The sequence below is a fragment of the Rhinatrema bivittatum genome, chromosome 10 (assembly GCF_901001135.1).
Source record: "Rhinatrema bivittatum chromosome 10, aRhiBiv1.1, whole genome shotgun sequence".
NCBI classification, from domain to species: Eukaryota; Metazoa; Chordata; class Amphibia; order Gymnophiona; family Rhinatrematidae; genus Rhinatrema; species Rhinatrema bivittatum.
In genome coordinates, this window is record NC_042624.1 from 60,456,077 (window position 1) to 60,479,125 (window position 23,049).

At 41.4% G+C, this 23,049-nt stretch overlaps 1 protein-coding gene across 2 annotated transcripts in view; it reads left to right on the forward strand.

Moving 5' to 3' along the window:
* TOR1AIP1 (torsin 1A interacting protein 1) overlaps positions 1-23,049 on the forward strand; it is a 90,740-nt gene that overhangs the window by 36,239 nt on the left and 31,452 nt on the right. For both annotated transcript variants that reach the window (XM_029618904.1, XM_029618905.1), the window contains exons 5-10: positions 7,281-7,319; positions 8,205-8,261; positions 9,717-9,812; positions 12,926-12,994; positions 18,730-18,789; positions 20,175-20,207. In XM_029618904.1, coding sequence (XP_029474764.1) covers positions 7,281-7,319; positions 8,205-8,261; positions 9,717-9,812; positions 12,926-12,994; positions 18,730-18,789; positions 20,175-20,207 — 354 coding nt within the window. The remainder of the gene's footprint in view (positions 1-7,280; positions 7,320-8,204; positions 8,262-9,716; positions 9,813-12,925; positions 12,995-18,729; positions 18,790-20,174; positions 20,208-23,049) is intronic.

The following is a 23,049-nucleotide window of genomic DNA, read 5'->3' on the forward strand; positions in this document are numbered from 1 at the left end:
TCCGGGGGGGATAAGCTCATTTCTGGCTTTCAGCCTATGGCATCAGGGTCTATGGCTCCAAACATCACAGCTTGTTCAATCTGTTTTGCCGAGAGGCCCCCTTGACCACCATAGAACAGGAGCAGATCCTATTTCTCGAGGAGGATGCCCCTCAATCCCCTGGCTTCAGGTTGCAATAGACAGTACAACAGATAACTGACATTGTGAGGAATTTCTTTTCATCGTTGTTCCTACAAGTCCAACCTCTAAGTTTTCCTCTGGTGTAACCTATTCGACCAGAATCGACGGAAGCAGTAATGCCTGGAGCACCTACTTCCTATAAACAGATCATCAGAAGACAACTGGGAGGAACTCACCACCTTTTGTTCCTTCTAGGGAGCCATCACTGGCACCTTCTCCAAGATTGGAGAACCTATATTATATTTTCCTGGGGAGTCCCCGGGAAGCTCAACATGCCTGCCAGAAGATCATCCAGACCATTTCTCCCTTGCAGAGGATTTTGACACATTCTTGGTTTATAGAGAAAATGGGAGCTTGTTTTAAGGTAAAGATAAAGACCCAGATCCCTGGTTGGAAGTAATGGAAATCTTAAAAATCCTGGCAGAGCCCACTGCTCTCCCATTTCATATATTACTTGAGAAGACACTAATGAAATCGTGCAAATCCCCCTATTCTGGGAGAACAGTAACCTGCAACGTAGATCTAAAATTTTATTTTCAAAAATCACCAGGGTACAACATTGTACAATTACCACATAACTCCATGGTCATTGAATCTGCAATAAAGAGGGCTAAAAAATCAAGGTTCCCCTTCAACTCGCCCCCAGGGAAGGATTCCAAACTATTGAATGACTTCGACAAGAAAGTTTTTCATAGTTCAATGCTGATATCACGTATCCAACAGCACCAGTCTTATAAGGTGCAATATTTGTATGAGTGCTTGCAATCGCTAAAGAAGGCCAATCAGTCTCACCTCAACTTTATGACATAAAGGAAAGTCTGCAGCATCTCCTAAGGGCTATGTACAAGGGCTTCAACACAGCGGCGAGAAAATCAGCAGCCTCCATAGCAGCCAGATGCATGGCGTGGCTACAGGCAAGCAGCATAAGGAAAGATGTCCATGAAAAATTGGCAGACCTTCCTTGTCTAGGCGACATCCTCTTTGGCAAAAAGCTAAAAGAGATGGTTACACAAATAAAGGAGCAAAATGTTGCTGTCCAGTCCCTGTCTACTATTGGAGACCAGCCAAACACGACAAGGCATTTCTACCCTCAATATAAACTAGCCTTCTTCCCAAAACAAACACATAGGCCGTATCAGAATTACCGGCAGGTTCCATACCAATCGCTACATCCTCAACAGCCACCATCCCACTCCTGAGGATGTCGGAGAGATTGATGTCAACAAAAGCCACTGCCACAACTGGCAGCAAAATCACAACAATTTGTAAAATTACCACCACCACAGCAGATAATATCAGTTAGGAACAGAATTCAATACTTAGCGAACTACTGGTCCATAATTAACCACATATCAGTGGGTACTGGTGATAGTTACTACCTAAATTTCAAAAGCCAGCCTCAGACATTTTACCTGGCTGTACTCCTACTCAACCAATCTCAAATGACCATTCTAGATCTAGAAGTACAGCCTCTTCTGAAGCAGAACGCCATACCAGAACTAGCCCACTCTCAGTACAACCAGGGTAGCTATTCCAAATATTTCCTCATTCTCAAGAAATCCAGGGGTCTGCACCCTATCATGGACTCGGATCTCTCAACAAACACCTTCTCCAAGAGAAATTCAAATGACATTTCTAGGGACTGGATATGCTCCCTGGACCTCAAGGATGCATATACTCTTTATCCCTATGCACCCATCCTCTTGGCTTTACCTCTGCTTCAAGTTAAAGAAGAAACACTGTCAGAAAGATAATGACTCCTGTTTGGCCTGTCACTAGCCAGGAGAGTTTTTTCACAGAATGCTTAGCTTTGGCAGTAGCCCATCTACATTGTCCCAGAATAAGGATTTTTCTTTACCTAGACAACTGGCTGATAATATCCACCTTAAAAGATGTCTACGCTCACACACAGATTCAACCATTATCTGCCTGGAAACGCTGGGTTATATAATAAATTAAAAGAAGTCAAATCTACAACCCACCCAGTCAATACAATTTATAGGAGCGTGGATTGACTCACTTCGGTCCAGGGCTTTCCTTCCGGAAGACAGAGCACTAAATTTTCATCTGTTAGCAAACAATTTACATCAACAGACCACCGCATCAGCTTGACACATCCTAATACTACTAGGGCTCCTATTAGGGCTTCCCTTAACCCATCTGAATATACAATGTCTGCAGTGGGGGTTACGAACACAGTGGAATCAATTCCTACAACCCATTTCTTTCAAAATTCTCATTACCAATTTTCATAAAAATGGATATCGAATGGTGGCTCCGTTCAGGAGTGTTGCAGATAGGAGCCCCACTTCAGCCAGAACTGCATCAGATTATACTTACCACGGCTGCCTCCATTTGAGGCTAGGGAGCTCATCTTCAATTCAAGACATAGAGGATGTGGCCTCCCCAAGAAACCTTCTACCAAATAAATGAGCTAGAACTAAGAGCAAGATGACACGCATTGGAAGTTTTTCAACATATGGTTCACAAAAAGAACATAATCATTCATACAAACAATCAAGTAGCAATGTATTACATAAACAAGCAAGCGGGACCTGGCTCTTGAACTCTTTGCCAAGAAACACTAAAGATTTGGAATTGGGCAAATATCAACTTAGTGGCTCTGTGGGCAGTTTGTTTCCTGGGAATTGCGAACACAGAGGCGGACAGACTCATCAGAGTGTTCCGTCCACACGAGTGGGCCCTATAGCAGGAGGTGGCTGATCTCCTGTGCCATTCCTGGAATGTCATTTCATTTATTATTCTTAATATCCCGCTTGTTAAACATGATATCCAAGCGGTGGTACAATTCAAAATACGTACATAAAAATCAGCATGAAATTGAATTAAAATAATAAAATAAATACCTCTATAGATCTGGTCACCACAGAAGGGAACAAAAAAGTGACCCATTTTTGCTCCATACCGATAGGTGCCGGACGCTTTCCTGATCTCATGGTCACAGGGTCTACTCTAAGCCTTTCCTCTGATTCCATTAATAGCCAAGAGAATGGAGAAATGCATGCGAGACTATGCCAGAATGATCTTAGTAGCCCCAGCCTGGCTGAGACAACCTTGGTATGTATATCTTGTAAAACTTTCAGTAAGCCTCCTGCAGAATCTGGGAAACAGCCCAGGAAGAAAGCTTACTACTTTACCCTTTACAACCTTTGCTCAATCTCATGGCATGGATGTTGAATGCTCAATACTAGCTCATTTACATTTACCTAATGACATTGAAGACAATCTAGTGTTGGTAAGAAAACCATCTACACGGCTTAACTACACCTTTAAATGGAAACGGTATTCAGCATGGTACAAGGTCGTTCCATCAGTTCAGTTACCTGTTAACCACATCAGTTACTGGAATATTTACATCACCTATCCAAAACGGGCCTCACAACCTCATCCATTCGAGTGCATCTAAGCACGGTAGTGGCATATCAGCAAGAGAATGGATATCCCATCTCTGTACATTTGCTTCTCTCCTGTTTCATGAAGAGGTGCCTTCATTTGCATCCCCCCCATTCAAAAACCTCCGGTGCCCTGGGACACAAATATAGTAGTGAGAGCTTTAATGGAATCTCCAGTCAAGCCCCTGAAAAAGCCAAACTGAAATACCTGACATGGAAAGTGATTTTCTTGATAGCTGTTACATCTGCACGAAGAGTGAGTGAATTGCAAGCATTAGTGCACTTCCCATCATACCTATGGTTTTTTCCATGACAAAGTAGTCCTCCGACCCATCCAAAGTTCTTACCAAAAGTGATATCAGTGTTTTACTTAAATCAATCTATCACACTCCACATTTTCTTTCCAAAACCGCATTATCAGGCACGGGATTGACAACTACATACCTTGGACTGCAAAAGAATGATAGCTTATTACAAATTCAGATTGCATGATCACCTCTTAACTCTAGCACATCCTATAGATGCATCAGGTCCAGCATCTTCCATAGCACACTTGTGGCACATGCCCATAAATGAAATCTACAAAGCAACTATCTGGTCATCTATTCCACCTTCACATCACACTACTGCCTTGATGAGTTAGCAAATGCAGATAACTCAGTGAGGCAAGCAGTATTGCATTACTTCTTGTCCAGATAACTGCTGTCCATAGAAGACTCTGGGTTGCCAAAAAAAAGGAAAAACAGAGAAGTTTATCTAGATGTAATCAACTCTTCATTAATGGCAACACTTAGCTTGGGACTCCCCATTCAGTATGGCTATTTCAGCCTGCTTATCGACAGAAAAAAGCAAGTGTTTTCTGTAGATAGCAGGATAAATTAGCCATGCGTTCCCGCCCTTCTTCCTGGACAGCATTTGTAAAATTTGTAACCTATCATTAAAATCATCCTTTGTACCTGAAGACTGGAGGGTGGCCAATGTAACCCCAATATTTAAAAAAGGCTCCAGGGGCGATCCGGGTAACTATAGACCAGTGAGCCTAACTTCAGTGCTGGGAAAAATAGTGGAAACTATTCTCAAGATCAAAATCGTAGAGCATATAGAAAGACATGATTTAATGGAACACAGTCAACATGGATTTACCCAAGGGAAGTCTCTTGCCTAACAAATCTGCTTCATTTTTTTGAAGGGGTTAATAAACATATGGATAAAGGTGAACCAGTAGATGTAGTGTATTTGGATTTTCAGAAGGCGTTTGACAAAGTCACTCATGAGAGGATTCTACGAAAACTAAAAAGTCATGGGATAGGAGGCGATATCCTTTCGTGGATTACAAACTGGTTAAAAGACAGGAAACAGAGAGTAGGGCTAAATGGTCAATTTTCTCAGTGGAAAAGGGTAAACAGTGGAGTACCTCAGGGATCTGTACTTGGACCGGTGCTTTTCAATATGTATATAAATGATCTGGAAAGGAATACGACGTGTGACGTTATCAAATTTGCGGATGATACAAAATTATTCAGAGTAGTTAAATCACAAGCAGACTGTGATACATTACAGGAGGACCTTGCAAGACTGGATGATTGGGCATCCAAATGGCAGATGAAATTTAATGTGGACAAGTGCAAGGTGTTGCATATAGGGAAAAATAACCCTTGCTGTAGTTACACGATGTTAGGTTCCATATTAGGAGCTACCACCCAGGGAAAAGATCTAGGCATCATAGTGGATAATACTTTAAAATCATCGGCTCAGTGTGTTGCAGCAGTCAAAAAAGCAAACAGAATGTTAGGAATTATTAGGAAGGGAATGGTTAATAAAACGGAAAATGTCATAATGCCTCTATATCGCTCTATGGTGAGACCACACCTTGAATACTGTGTACAATTCTGGTCGCCGCATCTCAAAAAGATATAGTTGCGATGGAGAAGGGCAACCAAAATGATAAAGGGGATGGAACAGCTCCCCTATGAGGAAAGGCTGAAGAGGTTAGGGCTGTATAGCTTGGAGAAGAGACGGCTGAGGGGGGATATGATAGAGGTCTTTAAAATCATGAGAGGTCTTGAATGAGTAGATGTGACTCTGTTATTTACACTTTCGAATATTAGGAGGACTAGGGGGCATTCCATGAAGTTAGCAAGTAACACATTTAAGACTAATCGGAGAAAATTCTTTTTCACTCAACACACAATAAAGCTCTGGAATTTGTTGCCAGAGGAAGTGGTTAGTGCAGTTAGTGTAGCTGGGTTCAAAAAAGGTTTGGAGACGTTCTTGGAGAAGTTCATTAATGGCTATTAATCAAGTTTACTTAGGGAATAGCCACTGCTATTAATTGCAACAGTAGCATGGGATCTTCTTAGTGTTTGGATAATTGCCAGGTTCTTGTGGCCTGGTTTGGCCTCTGTTGAAAACAGGATGCTGGGCTTGATGGACCCTTGGTCTGACCCAGCATGGCAATTTCTTATGTTCTTATGTACATCTCTGGATATCTTTCTTTGCTTGGATATGAACTGAGTAGACTTCTGGAATGATTGATCATGCAGCAACTACCACACATGCTCAGTAGAGCTAAAGCTAAACTTTGAGAGACAGCTCCGCCTAGTGCCTTCAGATGACTTTACTCCAGCATGGCTAATTCATCCTGCTATCTCTGGAAAACACCGTTTACGTAAGCAAACTTGCTTTTATGATTGTGGAATCAGCTTAGTATAGCTGTACTATCATAAGCGGAATATAAGCAGTTTTAAACAAATTAATATTTCTGTTACTCTGGTATCTCCAGGCTGCAGCTTCTGGAGTAGGTAAGCCTGTTCCTGATCAGGAATTGCACTCTAGGGAAATTGATGTCAAAAGATTCAGGAGGGCAAAGATGGGGAGGGGAGGGTACAGAAAAGCATGGAAAAACAATCAAATGATGCCTTTTAGTTTCACAGTGGGAGATTGTGTATGCAGGGTTAACAGAGGAATCTGCTACTTATTTCATTAAAAGCACATTTTCATCTTAGCATTGACTATATTGAAATGTGTGCATTTGTAATTCTGAATTGTAACTGGGGAAAAGCCAGAGAGAAACAACATTTTAGAAAATAATTTACTGAACAGATTGAAGGGTGACAGACTTCAGACTGTCTGTGAGGCAGACGGATGTAAAGGAGAACTTGTTGCCAGACAGTGCTTTGAGATGAGTGAAGTGATGCCCAAACATTCTGGCCCTTAACTTGTAGGGATGTTTTGTGCAGATCCCAGGTGGCCTGGAAGCTACTAAGGAAAAAGGGTTAGCATAGGAGCTTTCAGAAAGATGGAAAAATGATTTATTCCAGCTGCTGATGAGCTATCTGCAGGAGTTACTGGAGGCAGCCCCCAGAGGAAGCCAGTGTTGACATGCAGATTGAGATTAGTGTGTGTGTTTTGTGCCTGCTTCCATGAATTCTTCTGTATTGCTCATGTAAGCAGCTGTAATGGCTTGTGTGGGTCTCTTGTTCTTGGGAACTTGCTTTGTTGGCATGGGGTGGCAGCAGCCCTTGCCTCTTCGATGAGTGACTGCAGCTACTTTGGTGTTAGAAGACTTCTAAACTACCCCTGCTTAGGAAGGGGATTGTTCTGATGTGACTGGAAAGACTTGAAGAAGCAGAGGAATGGCATTGAGAGATTCTAAATCCAAGTCTTACATTCTTTTTTTCTTCCCAGCTTCTGTGGACTCAGATGAAATGGAGGAAGTACCCGCAGGTATGTTACCAAAACTATTAAATACTCTGAATCCCTAGACTATTTCAGATTAATACTTGCCCTGCCCCCCTCCCCACCCTTTCAGAACAAGGAAATGGGAATACATAAGAAACAGTTCTGCAATTCATCTTGCTAAGGCTAACAGCAGACCATGAGCTAAAATACTAGAGATTCTGGGGAGATTTCTGTACAAACTTCAAGATTTCAGCCATTTTTATTTGTGGGACTTCCACAAAAGTACTAAAGTAGATTTAAAATAGAACTTGACTCTTACCCATCATGCCACTCCCTCCTCCCCATATCACTTCACTCCCTTTGACATCATGGTAGTATCAAACAACTCAACCAAAATATTTCCTGAAAGAAAATCAGCTATGTAGTTAGAGAAATGGGGCTTTCATTAGGGTAATGTGGTTTCAGATGCAAGTTTTTGGGATAGTTAAACTCCCTTCCTCAAGCAATGCTTAGCAAATGAAGCTGAAGCCCTTTCTATGGGGGAAGATGAGGACGGGCTGTAGATTGATTTCAAGCTATGTAAATAAATGCAAGAGATTCATAGGAACAGTATGAAAACTACATGAGCGAACTGTAAAAGTGCTTGACCACATGGGCATGGCAAAGAAGCTATAAATTGCTGATTCTAGAGAGAATGATGACCAGGCTAAATGTTTGGAGATTGTGAAGTTAGGTTCATATTGGTTAATAAGACACAGGATTTGTGTCCTAGTTCTTGATGTGGAGCCAGTAGGTCACAGGTTCAAATCCTGAAGTAACTGTGGAAGAACAGATAGTCATGCTTACAGCAGTATTACAGTTGCACTCCTAGCAGAGTGTGTTTTTATTTTTTTTCAATAGTGATCCACTTTTTGTTTTCTTTTTTTTAAGGAGGTGATGCTGTGCTTTTCGGTAAAGAAGAGAGGCTGAAGAGTTCTTCTGAAGAAGGTGATAATTTAGATTTTCCCTCACATACTGCCAGCTTCTTTAGGGCTACAATATTGGTATGCCAGACTTGAAAACTTTTTCCTCTTTCTAAACTGAGTGCATGGGGTCATAGTAGTTGATCCATGTAATTCTTGAGTTATCTGGAAAAAAGGCAGTGATATTCAAATGTCAGCATTTATCCAGATAAGTGAAAAATTTTTGTGGGCATTATGGAGCACAGTCAAGTTAGCTGAGTATGTTATCCGATTTTACATCAATATTTGGAGTAAGCCTGTAGATACAGCCAGTAACATGATTAAAGTTTAACCTTGACCAGCTATAGTCAAAAGAATATAGCTGGTTGATAGTAAGTTTAAAAAAAAATAAAAAAACAAAAACTAGTGGGCCTGCTAGCACAAGCCCCAGCCTCCCCCACCCAAAAAAGGCTCAAATATTGCGGGCTTGAAGGCCTGACAAGCCTCCTTTCTGCTCCCCTTCCCACCCCCAGATATTGCTAAACTGAAATGTAACTCACATTGCCACCAAATGCCCCCACTCCAAGCCCTTTACTGCACCCAGGTGCTCATGGGGTTGGAAGGGTTTGGAGTGGGTTTATGGGGAGGGAGAACATGGACTTCTGGTGGTAATATACTTGTTTTAATTTTGCGATTTTTTTTTTTTTTTTTTTTTTTTTTTTTTTTTTTTTTACAATGGGTAGGGAAAGGAGGCTTTTTTTGGGGGGGACTATTAGACTTGCAACATTTGTGTCACATTTTGGGGGAGTTATTGGGGGGGTGGGGCGGTAGGAGCTTGGCCTACAGGAGCCTCATTTGTTTCACCGGCGTGGGGGAGTTGGGGGATCAGACCGGAAAACCAACTAGCTGTTTGTTTGTACCATTGCTACTTAGATGGCTATACTTTGAATATAGCTGGTTAAGGTTAAAGTTATCCAGGAACACATACCCAGATAACTTTGAAACCTAACTGACAATATTCAAACATAGCCAATTAGGTTTCAGAGATACCAGAGTAGGCATATCCAGCTAACTTTTAATTTGAGAATCTTTATCGGGATGTTTATCCCAGTAAAATTAGCAGTATAAGTTATCTGTTATGGTTTTTTGAATATAGATCTCGTGGCTTACAATGCTTTTATATAGGATTAGTGTTGGTAACTCATTGATTTTGTGTCCAGCATTGCATATGGCTAGTAGTGCTATAAAAGGATAGGTAGAAGTAGTCTTTCTAAACACTGCTGATAAGTATCCTAGGGTTTTTTTTTGTTTTTTTTTAATTTGTGAGAGTATCCTAGGGTTTTTAAATATTTTCTATGAAATAATTTTTCAATAGTGAAATATTTTTATGTGTGAGGTGTTCTTATTGGTGGTCAGTTCATCTTGGCCAAATGTTATTTATAATCTGTTTTTGAAGCAGTTTCTTATAATTTGCATTCTCTGCTTCACATTCTTTCTTCAGAAGAGGAAGAGAATGAGGATGATCGTCAGGATACTCAGTATAGCGAGAGGCGTGCTACCTCACATCAGTCTTTGGGTTTCTCACACTCTCAGACAGGTAAAAGGTGGATGAGGATACTTCCATGCATTGAAGGTCTTTTAACTGCTCTGACTGTTTTGTATTGCTACCTTCATTCTGCTGCCACCCCGCTCCACTAGAGAGAGTGGGTTCCTTTGCCTGTTCCTCTTGCCGAGTGAATGGGTTAATGTTCTCACCATTCATTTTAAGAAGCTCCAGATTTTTCCTGTTGCGTTCCACCCTATTGTGATTCAGCAGAATGAAGTTTGTCAGTTCTTTGGAACTTCTCTTTCATGGCCACTGTGGAATGGGGTCTGTCGGGCATCTTCCTGGTGCAGCTATTTGCGGACCACCTGTTATGGTCAGGCGGACCCCAGCTTTGAAACCATTGGCTTAAATCAAACCCTCTTTCTTTTTACCTTCTAGAGAGTACAGTTTGAGTTCTTAAACCTCTTCTTTCTGAATATAACTTTGATATATAAAAAGGCTTGTGGGATTGATTTTTCCCTTTTGAGCCTCTAGCAATCTTGAGAGAGATCATCAAAAAAGCAGGACTTTAGCTAGTAGATGTGTAAGTTCAATAATCCCTATGGGGCATATCCTGCATCACATAGGAATCGGTGGCATAGCCAGATTTGATTTTTTTTTTTTTTTTGGATGGGCACAAGGTTAACATGGGTGGGCTCTAGGCATGCAGGTCTGAAACCTACTAGTTGTATTCTTATTGATAAATAATGTCATATACTGCACTTACAATGGCTTTCTAAGTAGTTTGCAACAGCAATTATGCATCATGCATGAAATCTCAAAATATTTTTTTTTATACCTTTGTTGTCTGATCTTTTGATTTTTCTAATCACTTGGTCCTGGTCTCTCTTTCCCATTTTTCCCTTGTCGCTCATTTCTTAATTCCTTTTCAGTGTCTCTCTTCTAGTACTGTCTTCTTCCCTTTCTCTCTCTCTCTCTCTCTCTCTCTCTCTCACGCACACTCACTCACTCTCACGCACACTTTCTCTCCCAGGCTCCCTCACACACTTGAGCTCTTACTCTCAACTGCTCTCCCCCCCCCCCCCCCACACATAGGCTCACATTCTCTACACACACATACAAGCTCTGACTCTCTTACCACCCCCCAGGGTCCCATTCTCACACACATACACATAATCAGGGTCCCATTCTCACAAACATACACATAATCAGGCTCCCATTCTCATACACACACACACACACAATCAGGCTCCCATTCTCATACACACATTCACACACACACACACACATAATCAGGCTCCCATTCTCATACACACATTCACACACACACACACATAATCAGGCTCCCATTCTCATACACACATTCACACACACACACACATAATCAGGCTCCCATTCTCATACACACATTCACACACACACACACACATAATCAGGCTCCCATTCTCATACACACATTCACACACACACACATAATCAGGCTCCCATTCTCATACACACATTCACACACACACACACACACACACACATAATCAGGCTCCCATTCTCATACACACATTCTCACACACACACACACACACATAATCAGGCTCCCATTCTCATACACACATTCACACACACACATAATCAGACTCCCATTCTCATACACACATTCACACACACACATAATCAGGCTCCCATTCTCATACACACATTCAAACACACACACACACATAATCAGGCTCCCATTCTCATACACACATTCACACACACACACACATAATCAGGCTCCCATTCTCATACACACATTCACACACACACATAATCAGGCTCCCATTCTCATACACACATTCACACACACACACACACACATAATCAGGCTCCCATTCTCATACACACATTCACACACACACACACACATAATCAGGCTCCCATTCTCATACACACATTCACACACACACACACACATAATCAGGCTCCCATTCTCATACACACATTCACACACACACACACACACACACATAATCAGGCTCCCATTCTCATACACACAGTCACACACACACACATAATCAGGCTCCCATTCTCATACACACATTCACAAACACACACACAATCAGGCTCCCATTCTCATACACACATTCACAAACACACACACGCACACAATCAGGCTCCCATTCTCATACACACATTCACAAACACACACACGCACATAATCAGGCTCCCATTCTCATACACACAGTCACACACACACACACACATAATCAGGCTCCCATTCTCATACACACATTCACACACACACACACACATAATCAGGCTCCCATTCTCATACACACATTCACACACACACACACACACACACATAATCAGGCTCCCATTCTCATACACACAGTCACACACACACACATAATCAGGCTCCCATTCTCATACACACATTCACAAACACACACACAATCAGGCTCCCATTCTCATACACACATTCACAAACACACACACGCACATAATCAGGCTCCCATTCTCATACACACAGTCACACACACACATAATCAGGCTCCCATTCTCATTCTCACACACACACACACATAGACACACTCACACATATAATCAGGCTCCCATTCTCATTGACACATTCACACACACACACATATAATCAGGCTCCCATTCTCATAGACACATTCACACATACACACTCACACATATAATCAGGCTCCCATTCTCATACACACACCCGCCGGTGACCCGCCACCTCCCCGTGTGTGCTGCTATGTGGCTGTGCAAATGGACAGAATGCACACCCAGTCGTGCCGGGCCTGGGTCGTCCTCTTCACTATCACAGGGATAGGATCCTGTGATGGCCTTACAGTTCCAGCGCTCCTCTTCTGGTTCCAGTTGGGTGGGCAACTGCCCACCCATGGCTATGCCACTGATAGGAATAGCATTTTGGTTCTGTATTTATAACAGCATTAGCTTGAAGAGCTTTTAATTGTAGCACTCTGAACATTGCAAGTAGATGACATGGAAGAGATGCGAGGAAAGTGAAAAGTTGTCTTGTCTGGCCCCCATGCCTTGGATTTTGTTTTGGGAAGACTGAAATAATCATGCATGTTTTCTCTTTCTTTTTTTTTTGTCTGCTTCAACATCTCTCATATCCATTAACCTCATCTGTCTACCTTCCCCTGCCTCTCTAGCATCTGTTTCAGGTTCTAGAAGTGCCAGTAAATATCCAGATGCACACCCTACATGGCCTGGGGTGCAGGGTAAGTTGAAGCTTCCTTTAGAAATTTTGCCAATGTTTTGATCATGAGATTGGGACATGCCTTCTCTACTAATCTGTTTTATTATTTTTCAACTCATGTAAAAAAAGCATATGGGGCTGAGTCGATCTATCTGTCTAGAGGAATGGTAACTTGTGAAAATTCAATGGTCAGTTCCTGAACATACCCAGATCAGTCCAGACCAGTAGGCTGTTATTTTTTTTTAACAGTAGTTTTATAAAAGCACCGGTCCAAGTACAAATCCCTGAGGTACTCCACTGTTTACCCTTTTTTCCACTGAGAAAATTGACCATTTAATCCTACTCTCTGTTTCCTGACTTTTAACCAGTTTGTAATCCACAAAAGGACATCGCCTCCTATCCCATGACTTTTTAGTTTTCGTAGAAGCCTCTCATGAGGGACTTTGTCAAACGCCTTCTGAAAATCCAAATACACTACATCTACCGGTTCACCTTTATCCACATATTTATTTACCCCTTCAAAAAAATGAAGCAGATTTGTTAGGTAAGACTTCCCTTGGGTAAATCCATGTTGACTGTGTTCCATTAAATCATGTCTTTCTATATGCTCTACGATTTTGATCTTGAGAATAATTTCCACTATTTTTCCCGGCACTGAAGTCAGGCTCACTGGTCTATAGTTACCCGGATCGCCCCTGGAGCCTTTTTTAAATATTGGGGTTACATTGGCCACCCTCCAGTCTTCAGGTACAATGGATGATTTTAATGATAGGTTACAAATTTTTTTTTAATTTTATTTTTATTATTTTCAATTCAAATAGTAAGAAATAACATCTTACAATAGTAAATAGAATGATGAAAAACAAGGAAAAATTATTACATTGCAATGTACAAATACATCATATCATATTCATTAACCATCATTCTTCATAGGAAAATAAAAGTGGAGAGGCCAGTAACTTATGGGAGAAATAAAGGAAATTCAAATTTACATTATATTTAGCTTAACGGTGTCATAGACTTTATAAATAATCATTACTGGGATTGATGTAATCCAGGAGAAGTTACTACATTTCCACTCCTGGAATTTAAGAAGGACTTTAACTGCTCAGGGAAAAAGAAGATAAAACACTCATTTTGACTTTTAATTATACACTTGCAGGGGTATCTAAGTGTAAATGAATACCTCAAGGTAATTACTTGCGCTCTTAACGAAAGGAAATCACGCCTTCGGACTTGAGTCGTCCTAGCGAAATCAGGAAAAATACATATTGTTTGACTATAAAACAAGGAGGATATATTTTTAAAATATCTCCTCATTGTATCATTCAACTCACTCTCCATTATATAGGAAACTAGCAAAGTAGACCTCAAAATGACCACGTCCGAAGAGTCCTCTAGAAATTGTGTGAGGTTTTCAATGCCTTCTGCTTGTGCTCCTCAAGGAGCTTCTCTATTAGGATTGGAAAGAAAGTAAGCTTTATTTATCGCTGGGGTTTTCTCCAGGTCAAAACCCAAATTCTGGTGAAAGTAATTTTTCAATGTCTTATATATTCCTTCACCTAATATCCTAGGAAAATTGACAAACCTCAGGTTCAGATGTCTGGTTTGATTTTTCTAAATACTCCAGTCTTCGGGAACACGATCCGAAGTCTTTTATAAGTTTATAATTATTTGCCTGGGTTTGTGCCAAAGTCTGTTGAGTTGCGGATAACTGGGTTCTCAATTCTTGAAATTGGGTTTCAATAACATTTTGAGCGTTTACTTTAGTGTTTAATTTCCCCAATTCTCCCTGGCATGCTCTCGTTGAGCTACCAAAGCTCACTATCAAATCCCATAACGCCTCTAATGTTATTACATCTGGCTTGGGTGGGGGTTGAAAAGATTCATCACCCTCTCCAGCTTGTGGCTCTTTCGATACTTCCAGCGTTTCAATCGTGGGTCTTCTTGCCAGCTCCGCTATGCCATTACCATGGATAGGAGAGATAGGCGATGAAATTGCCTGAAAAGGCAAAAGACGCCGGTACTCCGTGAAGGGGAATACTGCATGGCTGAACTCCTCCACTCTGACCCCCCCCCCGTCGCAGTCACTTCGGTGATGACCTCATTGAGGGCTGCGAACTGCAAGGGAGGAACGCTGGTAGTCGGGGCCAACGGAAGGCGCTGATCTGGGGGACTCGGTGTAGTATCCCCTGGCGACTGCTGCGCTCCCTCACCGCCAGCCGCAATGGGGAGAGTTACCCCTTGTGTCGCTGTCCCAACAGCAAATGCAGATATTGGTCGCTGATCCGCAGGTAGGGATCCGTCTGGAGGGAAGACTCGGACCCGTCCTTTCCTTTTTGATGGCATTTTTCAGGTAATAATCAAGTGAAAACTCGGAGTAGCGTTGCACTGCTGCCGCTCACGCCGCCATCTTAGCCACCACAAATTTTAACTAATAGATCAGAAATTTCATTTTTTAGTTCCTTCCTTCAGAACCCTAGGATGTATACCATCTGGTCCAGGTGATTTGCTACTCTTTAGTAGACTCTACTGTCTTGGCGGTAACCAAGAAGACGACGATCCCGGTGGCCAGGGCAGCGGCCCTGAAGGATGTCCAGGATCATAACCTGGAGATGCAACTCAAATGGATGTTTTGAGGTCTCAGCGTTGAGTCTTCAGGCAACTGTCTGTGCCGGTTTACTGCAAAGGGCCTTTCTGTTGGGTTCAGAGGGGTCCGACGCTGATGTCTGCAGCAGATGGTGATCCATTGCAGGCTGCATATCTGGAGGCAGCCACAGCCGACATGGCAGATGCTTTGTTTGATTTGGTGCGTATGTCGGCTCGCTGCATGGTGTCCTTGGTAGCGGCTCATAGACTGCTGTGGTTATGTAACTGGTTGGCTGATTTATCGTCCAAGGTCCAGCTCTATAATCTTCCCTTAAGGGGAAGCTGCTGTTTGGCGAGGACCTGGATCAGTTGATGAAGGTCCTGGGGGAATCCAAGGGGAATAGATTGCCTGAGGACAGAAAGCCCAGTAAGAAAGTGTTTCCTTCTCAGGCTCATTTTTCGGGATTCCCGAAGTCCTCATTTTGGAATTCTGACAAGTCCTCATTTGTTTTCGTCTCGAAAAAGGGCGGAGGGCGCAAACAGTCCTTTCGTGGAGTACGCAGGTCGGGCAAAGATAGTGTCGGGCAGGGCACTGGGAGCGGAAAACCATCCCAATGAAGCCAGTGGTCCCCTCGCCTCCATAGGAGCTGTAGAAGGCAGATTGTCCAGCTTCTGCAAAGAGTGGGAAAAGATTACCTCAGATCATTGGGTGCTGGAGGTGATAGAATGGGCCCGAGAAGCCATTTTAGACTTTTTAGCTGCGGGGCCTGTGAGCAATACCCTACCTGCCGCCGCCTTCCACTTCTTCTAATCAGGTAAGCCTTATGGAGAAGGAGAATACAATCTGGGGAAAAATCCTCCGATTCATCTTCCCTCGATCCCAGGGGACTCTGACAGAGGCCACTTCTGCTATGGTCCCTGGAACTAAACCGAGAGCACCAGCTCAAATCGCACATGCCACTTTTAGAAGATCCTAGCACTCTGAGCTATATTGGAGCCAATGACCTAGATGTGTGAAAGGCTTTAATGCTATGACAGTTTTCTTGATCTATCCAGTTCTTGCAACTCAACAAAAAAAAGTGTAAGCAAAAAAATGTCATCTGCTTGCTGCAGGAGGCGCTCAGCCCTTACTTGAAACTTTAAATTTCTGACGGAGCCCTGCGCTAAATGTCTGTCCTTAATTACAAACTTCATAGAATATTCCAAATATTAAGTTCTCTGTAAACCGATATGATGTACTTACGAATACCGGTATATAAAAGCTTTTAAATAAATAAAATAAATAAATAAACTCCTGTTTGCACTGCTTCGCTAGCGGATATTGCATTAATGGTGATATGCAGATCATTTTGATTAGCTCTCCGTGTGGAAATGAAATGTCCACCTGCATCGGATATAAACTGGTTTTTGGTTTTGTTTTTTTTCATTAAAGTACTTTTGTTAGGGTCTTTAAACCTTGAATTCTACCTCTTCTGTAGTTCGTTTTGAGATGTTTGGATCATACTTTATACATTTAAATTTCCTCCTGGCTGGTTTGACCTCATCTGTTCTTGTTCTAGATCTGGGCCTTTCAGACTTCACAAGCAGTGATCTTTCAATACAGACAGATCTCAGGTGCACCTGTAAAAGGGGGGTGTGCTAACTTACTGATAACGGGATCCCCAAAGCTATATTATTTGTCTGCATGCCCCCACCCCTGAAGTGTTCTCATCTGTCTTTGTTGTGGTCAGACTGCTTCACCCAAGTATCCCCCTTTTCCCTCCCTGCTTTCTCTTCTCTCTCCGCACCACTATCTCCCCCTTCCCTAGTTCTCTGTCCCCTTTGCAGCTTCCTGTGACTCCCTTTGGACTTGTTGTCCCTTCCTCGCCACAAACTCTCCTTCCTGCAGTGGTGATGTCTGCCACTCCTCCCCGCTCCTTTTCCCCTTTATTCTGTCTCCCCTCCCCTTGACTGTCTCCGCCATTCACAGTATATAATTCAGTTGAAAGAAGATCAGAAGTCTATCAAGCCAGTCTATCTTTTGAATGACTAACAATTGTATCCTGTCCACACTGAGACAAAGTCTGCAGGTACCTTTTTAAACTGAAGACTTTGCAACAATTTTCAGAGCAAAATTACATGCATACGTTTTGCTTTGAAATGTGCTGTAGACATTTAAGGGGGCTTTTGTAATGGTAAATAAGTGTAGATTTGAAAATGCATTCTAAAAGTTTCGTTTCTTCCCAGTCCAAAACATGCCCCTGGGAACACAGTCCCTTTAGTGTGACTAAAGCACATACTTTTGGACACACTGAGGGAGAGCAGTTTTAAGATGTTCAATTTAATCAGGCAAATTGCTTTTTGCCTACATAAATGGCTTTGAAAATTGCTTTTCCCATGTAGTAATTCAGAGAAAGTGAAAATACCCTGTGCATCTGGGCTAGTTCTACAGCAGTACAAACATTCCTTGGCTCAGAGTTGCTAGCTTAGTATTCCTCCCCATTACCCTCTTCTCCCCTGGCCCCGGCCTGTGTAAAGCAGTCCTGGCAGTAGAAAAGTGGGAGCTGAAGGAAAGGATGGGCAGCAAGCACTTGCTCTAAAATCAGTTGACAAAAGCTCTGCTTGCCCTTCCCCTATAGTTTCTGTCATCTTACTGCTGTCACAAGTGAAATGGCAGTTTGTGTAGATTGGAAGCTGGTGCACATCATGGTTTCTCACACTGCTGTAGAATTAGGGAACTATGTGGCAGCTCCACCTTTACTCCAGTTGCTATAGATCACTAATGTCAGAAATGTGCATTGTTAATGCAGGCTTACCTGGAGGAAGATTGTATTTGTTCATTGATTATATATATATATATATATATATATATATATATATATATATATGTAAATGAGGCCTGATTGATGTATGATTTATTTCCCCTCTATGGTGAGGAATTAGATGAAGCTAAGCAACAGTCAGTCTCGGGCAGAAGGGGCTTCTGTTATCCAAGCCCTAGGAAAGGAATGATGCATCACAGCTTTGAGGAGGTCTGGAAAAGGCCATGCACGGCGCATAGACTTTCTAGGGTGGTTTTTTTTTTTTTGTTTTTTTTTAATATTCCATCTCTTCATAGAATTAGATGTTATGTCTTTTGGTTTATTAAATGTGCTTGTTCATCTTTTCTAATCTTGTCTTCATGTTTAGGTGCAGAGTTTCGAATTCCACCGACAAATTATCAGTCCATGGTAAAATCACGAGGACAGCGTACGTATTGTAATTTCAGGTTCTTTTGTTGTGGCATGTTAGGGTTTGGGGAGGGGAGATTTGCCAGCCTTTTTTGCTTCTGACTTTTAGCATGTTTATAGAACTTTGGAGGCTTTGCATTTGTGTCTGTGCTGTGGCCAAAGTGCATGAGCTCCACAGAGTCTCTTGGATTTGGATTTTAGAATCAATTACTCACCTTTCCAAATCCTATCCCAAAGCAAGTTATATTCAGGTACACTAAATATTTTCATGCCCCAGAGGGCTTACAGTTTGTTTGTACCTGAGGCAGTGGAGAGTGAAGTGACTTGCCCAAGGTCAGATGGAACGTCACTGGGAGAAATCGCATTTGAACCCTGGCTTCTTTGGCTCTCAGCCCACTGCTCTGATCAGTAGGCTACTCCACCCCTCTGAAGAGTAGTTTAATGGTTAGGGAAATTGATTGAGAATCATGGAAGCCAGGGTTCAAATACGATTTCTCCCAATGATGTTCCATTTGACCGTGGGCAAATCATTTCACCCTCCATTGCTTTAGTCTACAAACTTAAACTGTAAATCCCTGGGGCATGGAAATACATTCAGATACCATATGCAACTTGCCTTGTGCTACCAATGAAAAGGTGTGAACTGAATTTTAAAATAAATGTAAAAAAAAACCTATGGTATAATGCATTGTGTTCTTGCCAGCATGCATGGTTCCACCATATATCGTTCTATGGCAAAATGACCATGCTGCAGTCGGTGAGATTCACTTTCAACCAGGATGCTTCACTGTTGTTTTCTGCCTCTGAAAGTCCATTGCTACAAGCTGTATGGTATTGCAGCCAAATGATAGATATAGATAGATATGTAGATATACATGTATACACAGATTTAGATTTATTTATATATAATGTACAAACATTCATTTCAATGGTCCAGAGGAAGAAGCAAAGGTGGTGGTTTAAAAATTCCTCTTGTGAAGAGATTCATTCTCAAACACAGAGCTGTGTTGGGGCAATATAAAGAGAAGTATATTTCTTGACTTTAAATGCTAAAAAATAAAAAAAAACCAAATTGAAATGCTTTGGGGGGACCTATGATTATAATTATGCACTTCGGGGACAAAGATACCTTAGGGCATGATATACCTTGTGTAGCTTGTTATGAAAGGCCTTCAAAAAAAGTGTTCTTTTTTTGCTAATACTGGAACAAAGTTCAAAAATATTAATGTGAATGTAGTTTGTTGTGGTATTGCTAAGCCAGACAATGTGCTGTTGCAAAAATCTGTAGTAGGAATAATATTTGGGAGGAAACTGGCATGTTTCATGTGCGAGCTATATGAACAGAGTTGCGACTTAATCTCCTTTCTTCTTCTTGTTGTTTTTTTATTTTGTTTGTTTTTACAGAAAAAGGGAGATCACACCTTCTGTATTCTGATGGTACTGTATAATTATCTACATATACATTTAAAATGTCATGGTCCATGTCTTGCTGTTTCTCACCCAGTCATCAGTATGTATGTATGTATTTATTTATTTATTTAGTGATTTTTTTTCTATACCGCGGCACGTTAATAACATCACCTCGGTTTACAATAAACAAAAAAATTAGCAACAAGCTTTACAGACAATATGAAATAAGGTGAACAAATTATATATCAGTTAAGAACAAAATTAACAACACAGAAACGATTAAACTAATAATAATAATATTCGAATATTAATGGCCATTTTACAAATGGATGAGAGGTACGAGACTGTTAAAGTCAAGCATAGCAGCAGAATAAAATAAGTAGTCGAGTGATAAAGTGAAATGAATAGTGGAGTGACCATGGATCAGAATAACAGGGTTGAGTGATTGTCGTTTTAGAAACGGATGTTCATAGGGTGAAAGCTTGTTCAAACAACCAGGTTTTAAGATTCTGCTTGAGGTAAGTAGACTTGCAACTTACCTAGCAGTGGCGGGTGGTGATATTTATACTAGGGGACTCAGTCTTGCTCCCTTAGCCCTCTCTCCCCTCCCACTATTCCCTCCTTCAAGTCTTCATCAGTCTCACGTCCTCAGTCCCCTCTCCCCAGCATACAAAAGACAGTTGGAACCCATATGGAATTACGCATTTTGTAACATGCATTGAGTGTAGGTTTGGCCTTTTGAATTTCTCCCTCGTCAAGTATCTGTTGAGAGAACGCAGATCTAGGATGGGTCGTAACCTTCCCAACTTCTTGATTATGAGGAAGTATTGGGAGAAGAAGCCCTGCTGGAACAACGCCAAGGGTAGCTCGCGAATGCACTGTTCAAGCAAGTAGCAGGGGTCCGCAGTGTGCAGTCAGGTGTCTGGTGCCCCAGGTGTGGAATGGATGGGATGGATTGTCTTTCCCGCGGCTATAGTGACGCCGAAGAGAGCGGCCACGCCCCCAACTTCAACATCATCAGAGGGCGACTCACTATAAAGTTAGCGGTGACAGCGGAGGGGCTTACTGCCCTTGTCTCCGCGAAAGCTCTAATTACCATCAGAGAGCTGTATCAGCTGTTTGGACTTTGGAACTCAGCTCCACTTTACATTTTCATCTTTCCCGCGGCTATAGTGACGCCGAAGAGAGCGGCCACGCCCCCAACTTCAACATCATCAGAGGGCGACTCACTATAAAGTTAGCAGTGACACTGTCCGGCGTCACGCGCCGGGGCATTGCGCGACGAAGGAGCGCGAACAAGGGGCCTGCCCCTTTGTTCTTGCCCCTTCGTTCTGACCTTCGTCATTTGAATCGGTGTCTTTGAGTATTAACAGACTGTTATTAAAAAACCATGGATATACCAGTGGTGTCAGGTCGAGGTAAATATAACGTCTTGTCTCCTAGTCTTAGAAAATATAATACCAATGCTACCAAGTCTACCTCAAACAAAGTTGATAATTCTAATTTGCTGTCTATTATTCCGTCGTTATGTACTACTCTATTTCTATCTACTTTATCATTTATATTTTGTAATGCCCAATCCATTCGAAGGAAGATCCCTGTCTTATTAGATTTAATACACACACAGAAACCAGATTTTTTCTTAATAGTTGAGTCATGGTTAACAGACTCTGACACAGTAATTTTGAACAATTTTAATTCAATAGAATATGTATCGATATCAGAACCTAGACTTAATCGTAAGGGAGGTGGCTTATTAGCTATTATAAAGTGCTCATTAAATCCCGTTAAAGTACACATCTCTCTTCCTCATGCTTTAGAAATAATGTTAATTACGACAACAGCTTTAAATATATGTCTGATTTATTGTCCTCTGAAATATTTGCAAACTGAGCTATCTAGTTTCCTAGAAGTTATTTCAACTCTTCCGGTTGACTTATCGAGAACTATATTAATAGGAGACTTCAATTTACATATAAATTCCTCTACTTTATCTAATATTGAGTCGACTTTTCTAGATGCATTAGCAGGCCTTGGTTGGGAACAACTAATTCAGGAACCAACCCACCAACGTGGACATACTTTAGATCTTTTATTCTGTAATCCATCTTATGTTTCCCATCTGCCTAAACATATTAGTATCGTACCTATACCCTGGTCAGACCATTTTCTTATCCAGTTTAAATTAAGTGTTCAATCCCCCATTCCTAGAACAAGTAGTTCTCAAGTAATATGGAAAAGGAAATTTGTCTCTTCAGAGTCATTTATTGAAGCTTTACCTGCTCAATCAGTTTTTCAGATTGCCTCCTCATGTTCAGATACAGTAAATACCTGGAATTCTATTATTTCCACTACCCTAAACTCTTTAGCCCCCTTGAAAAAATTCACTCCCAAAAAAGTAAAAAGTAATGCACCCTGGTTTTCTCAATCTCTGCGCACTCTTAAATCCCTCGTTAGAGCAAAAGAACGTAAATGGAGGCAGAACAAATCCACACAAACAAAGAATGATTATAACAGTACATTAAGGCGTTACAACAAAGAAATCAACAAAGCTAAAAAATCTTTTTTCTCTAAAAAAAAAATTGTCGAAGCCCATGGTAATTCTAATGTTTTGTTCAATATAGTAAAATCTTTAACCACAATTAATAAATCCAGTAATGCCAACTACAACATAGATGATTGTAATAAAATAGCATGTCATATTCAAAACAAAATTGAAACAATTTCTAAAGATTTCCAGCATTTGCCAGTTCCTATTTTCAAAGATCCCCCATCGCAGCTATCCTGGACTGAATTTGACCTTATTTCAGAGTCCGCCATTCTGAAAATAATACAGAAACAAAAAACAATTAATTCTCCTCTTAATCCC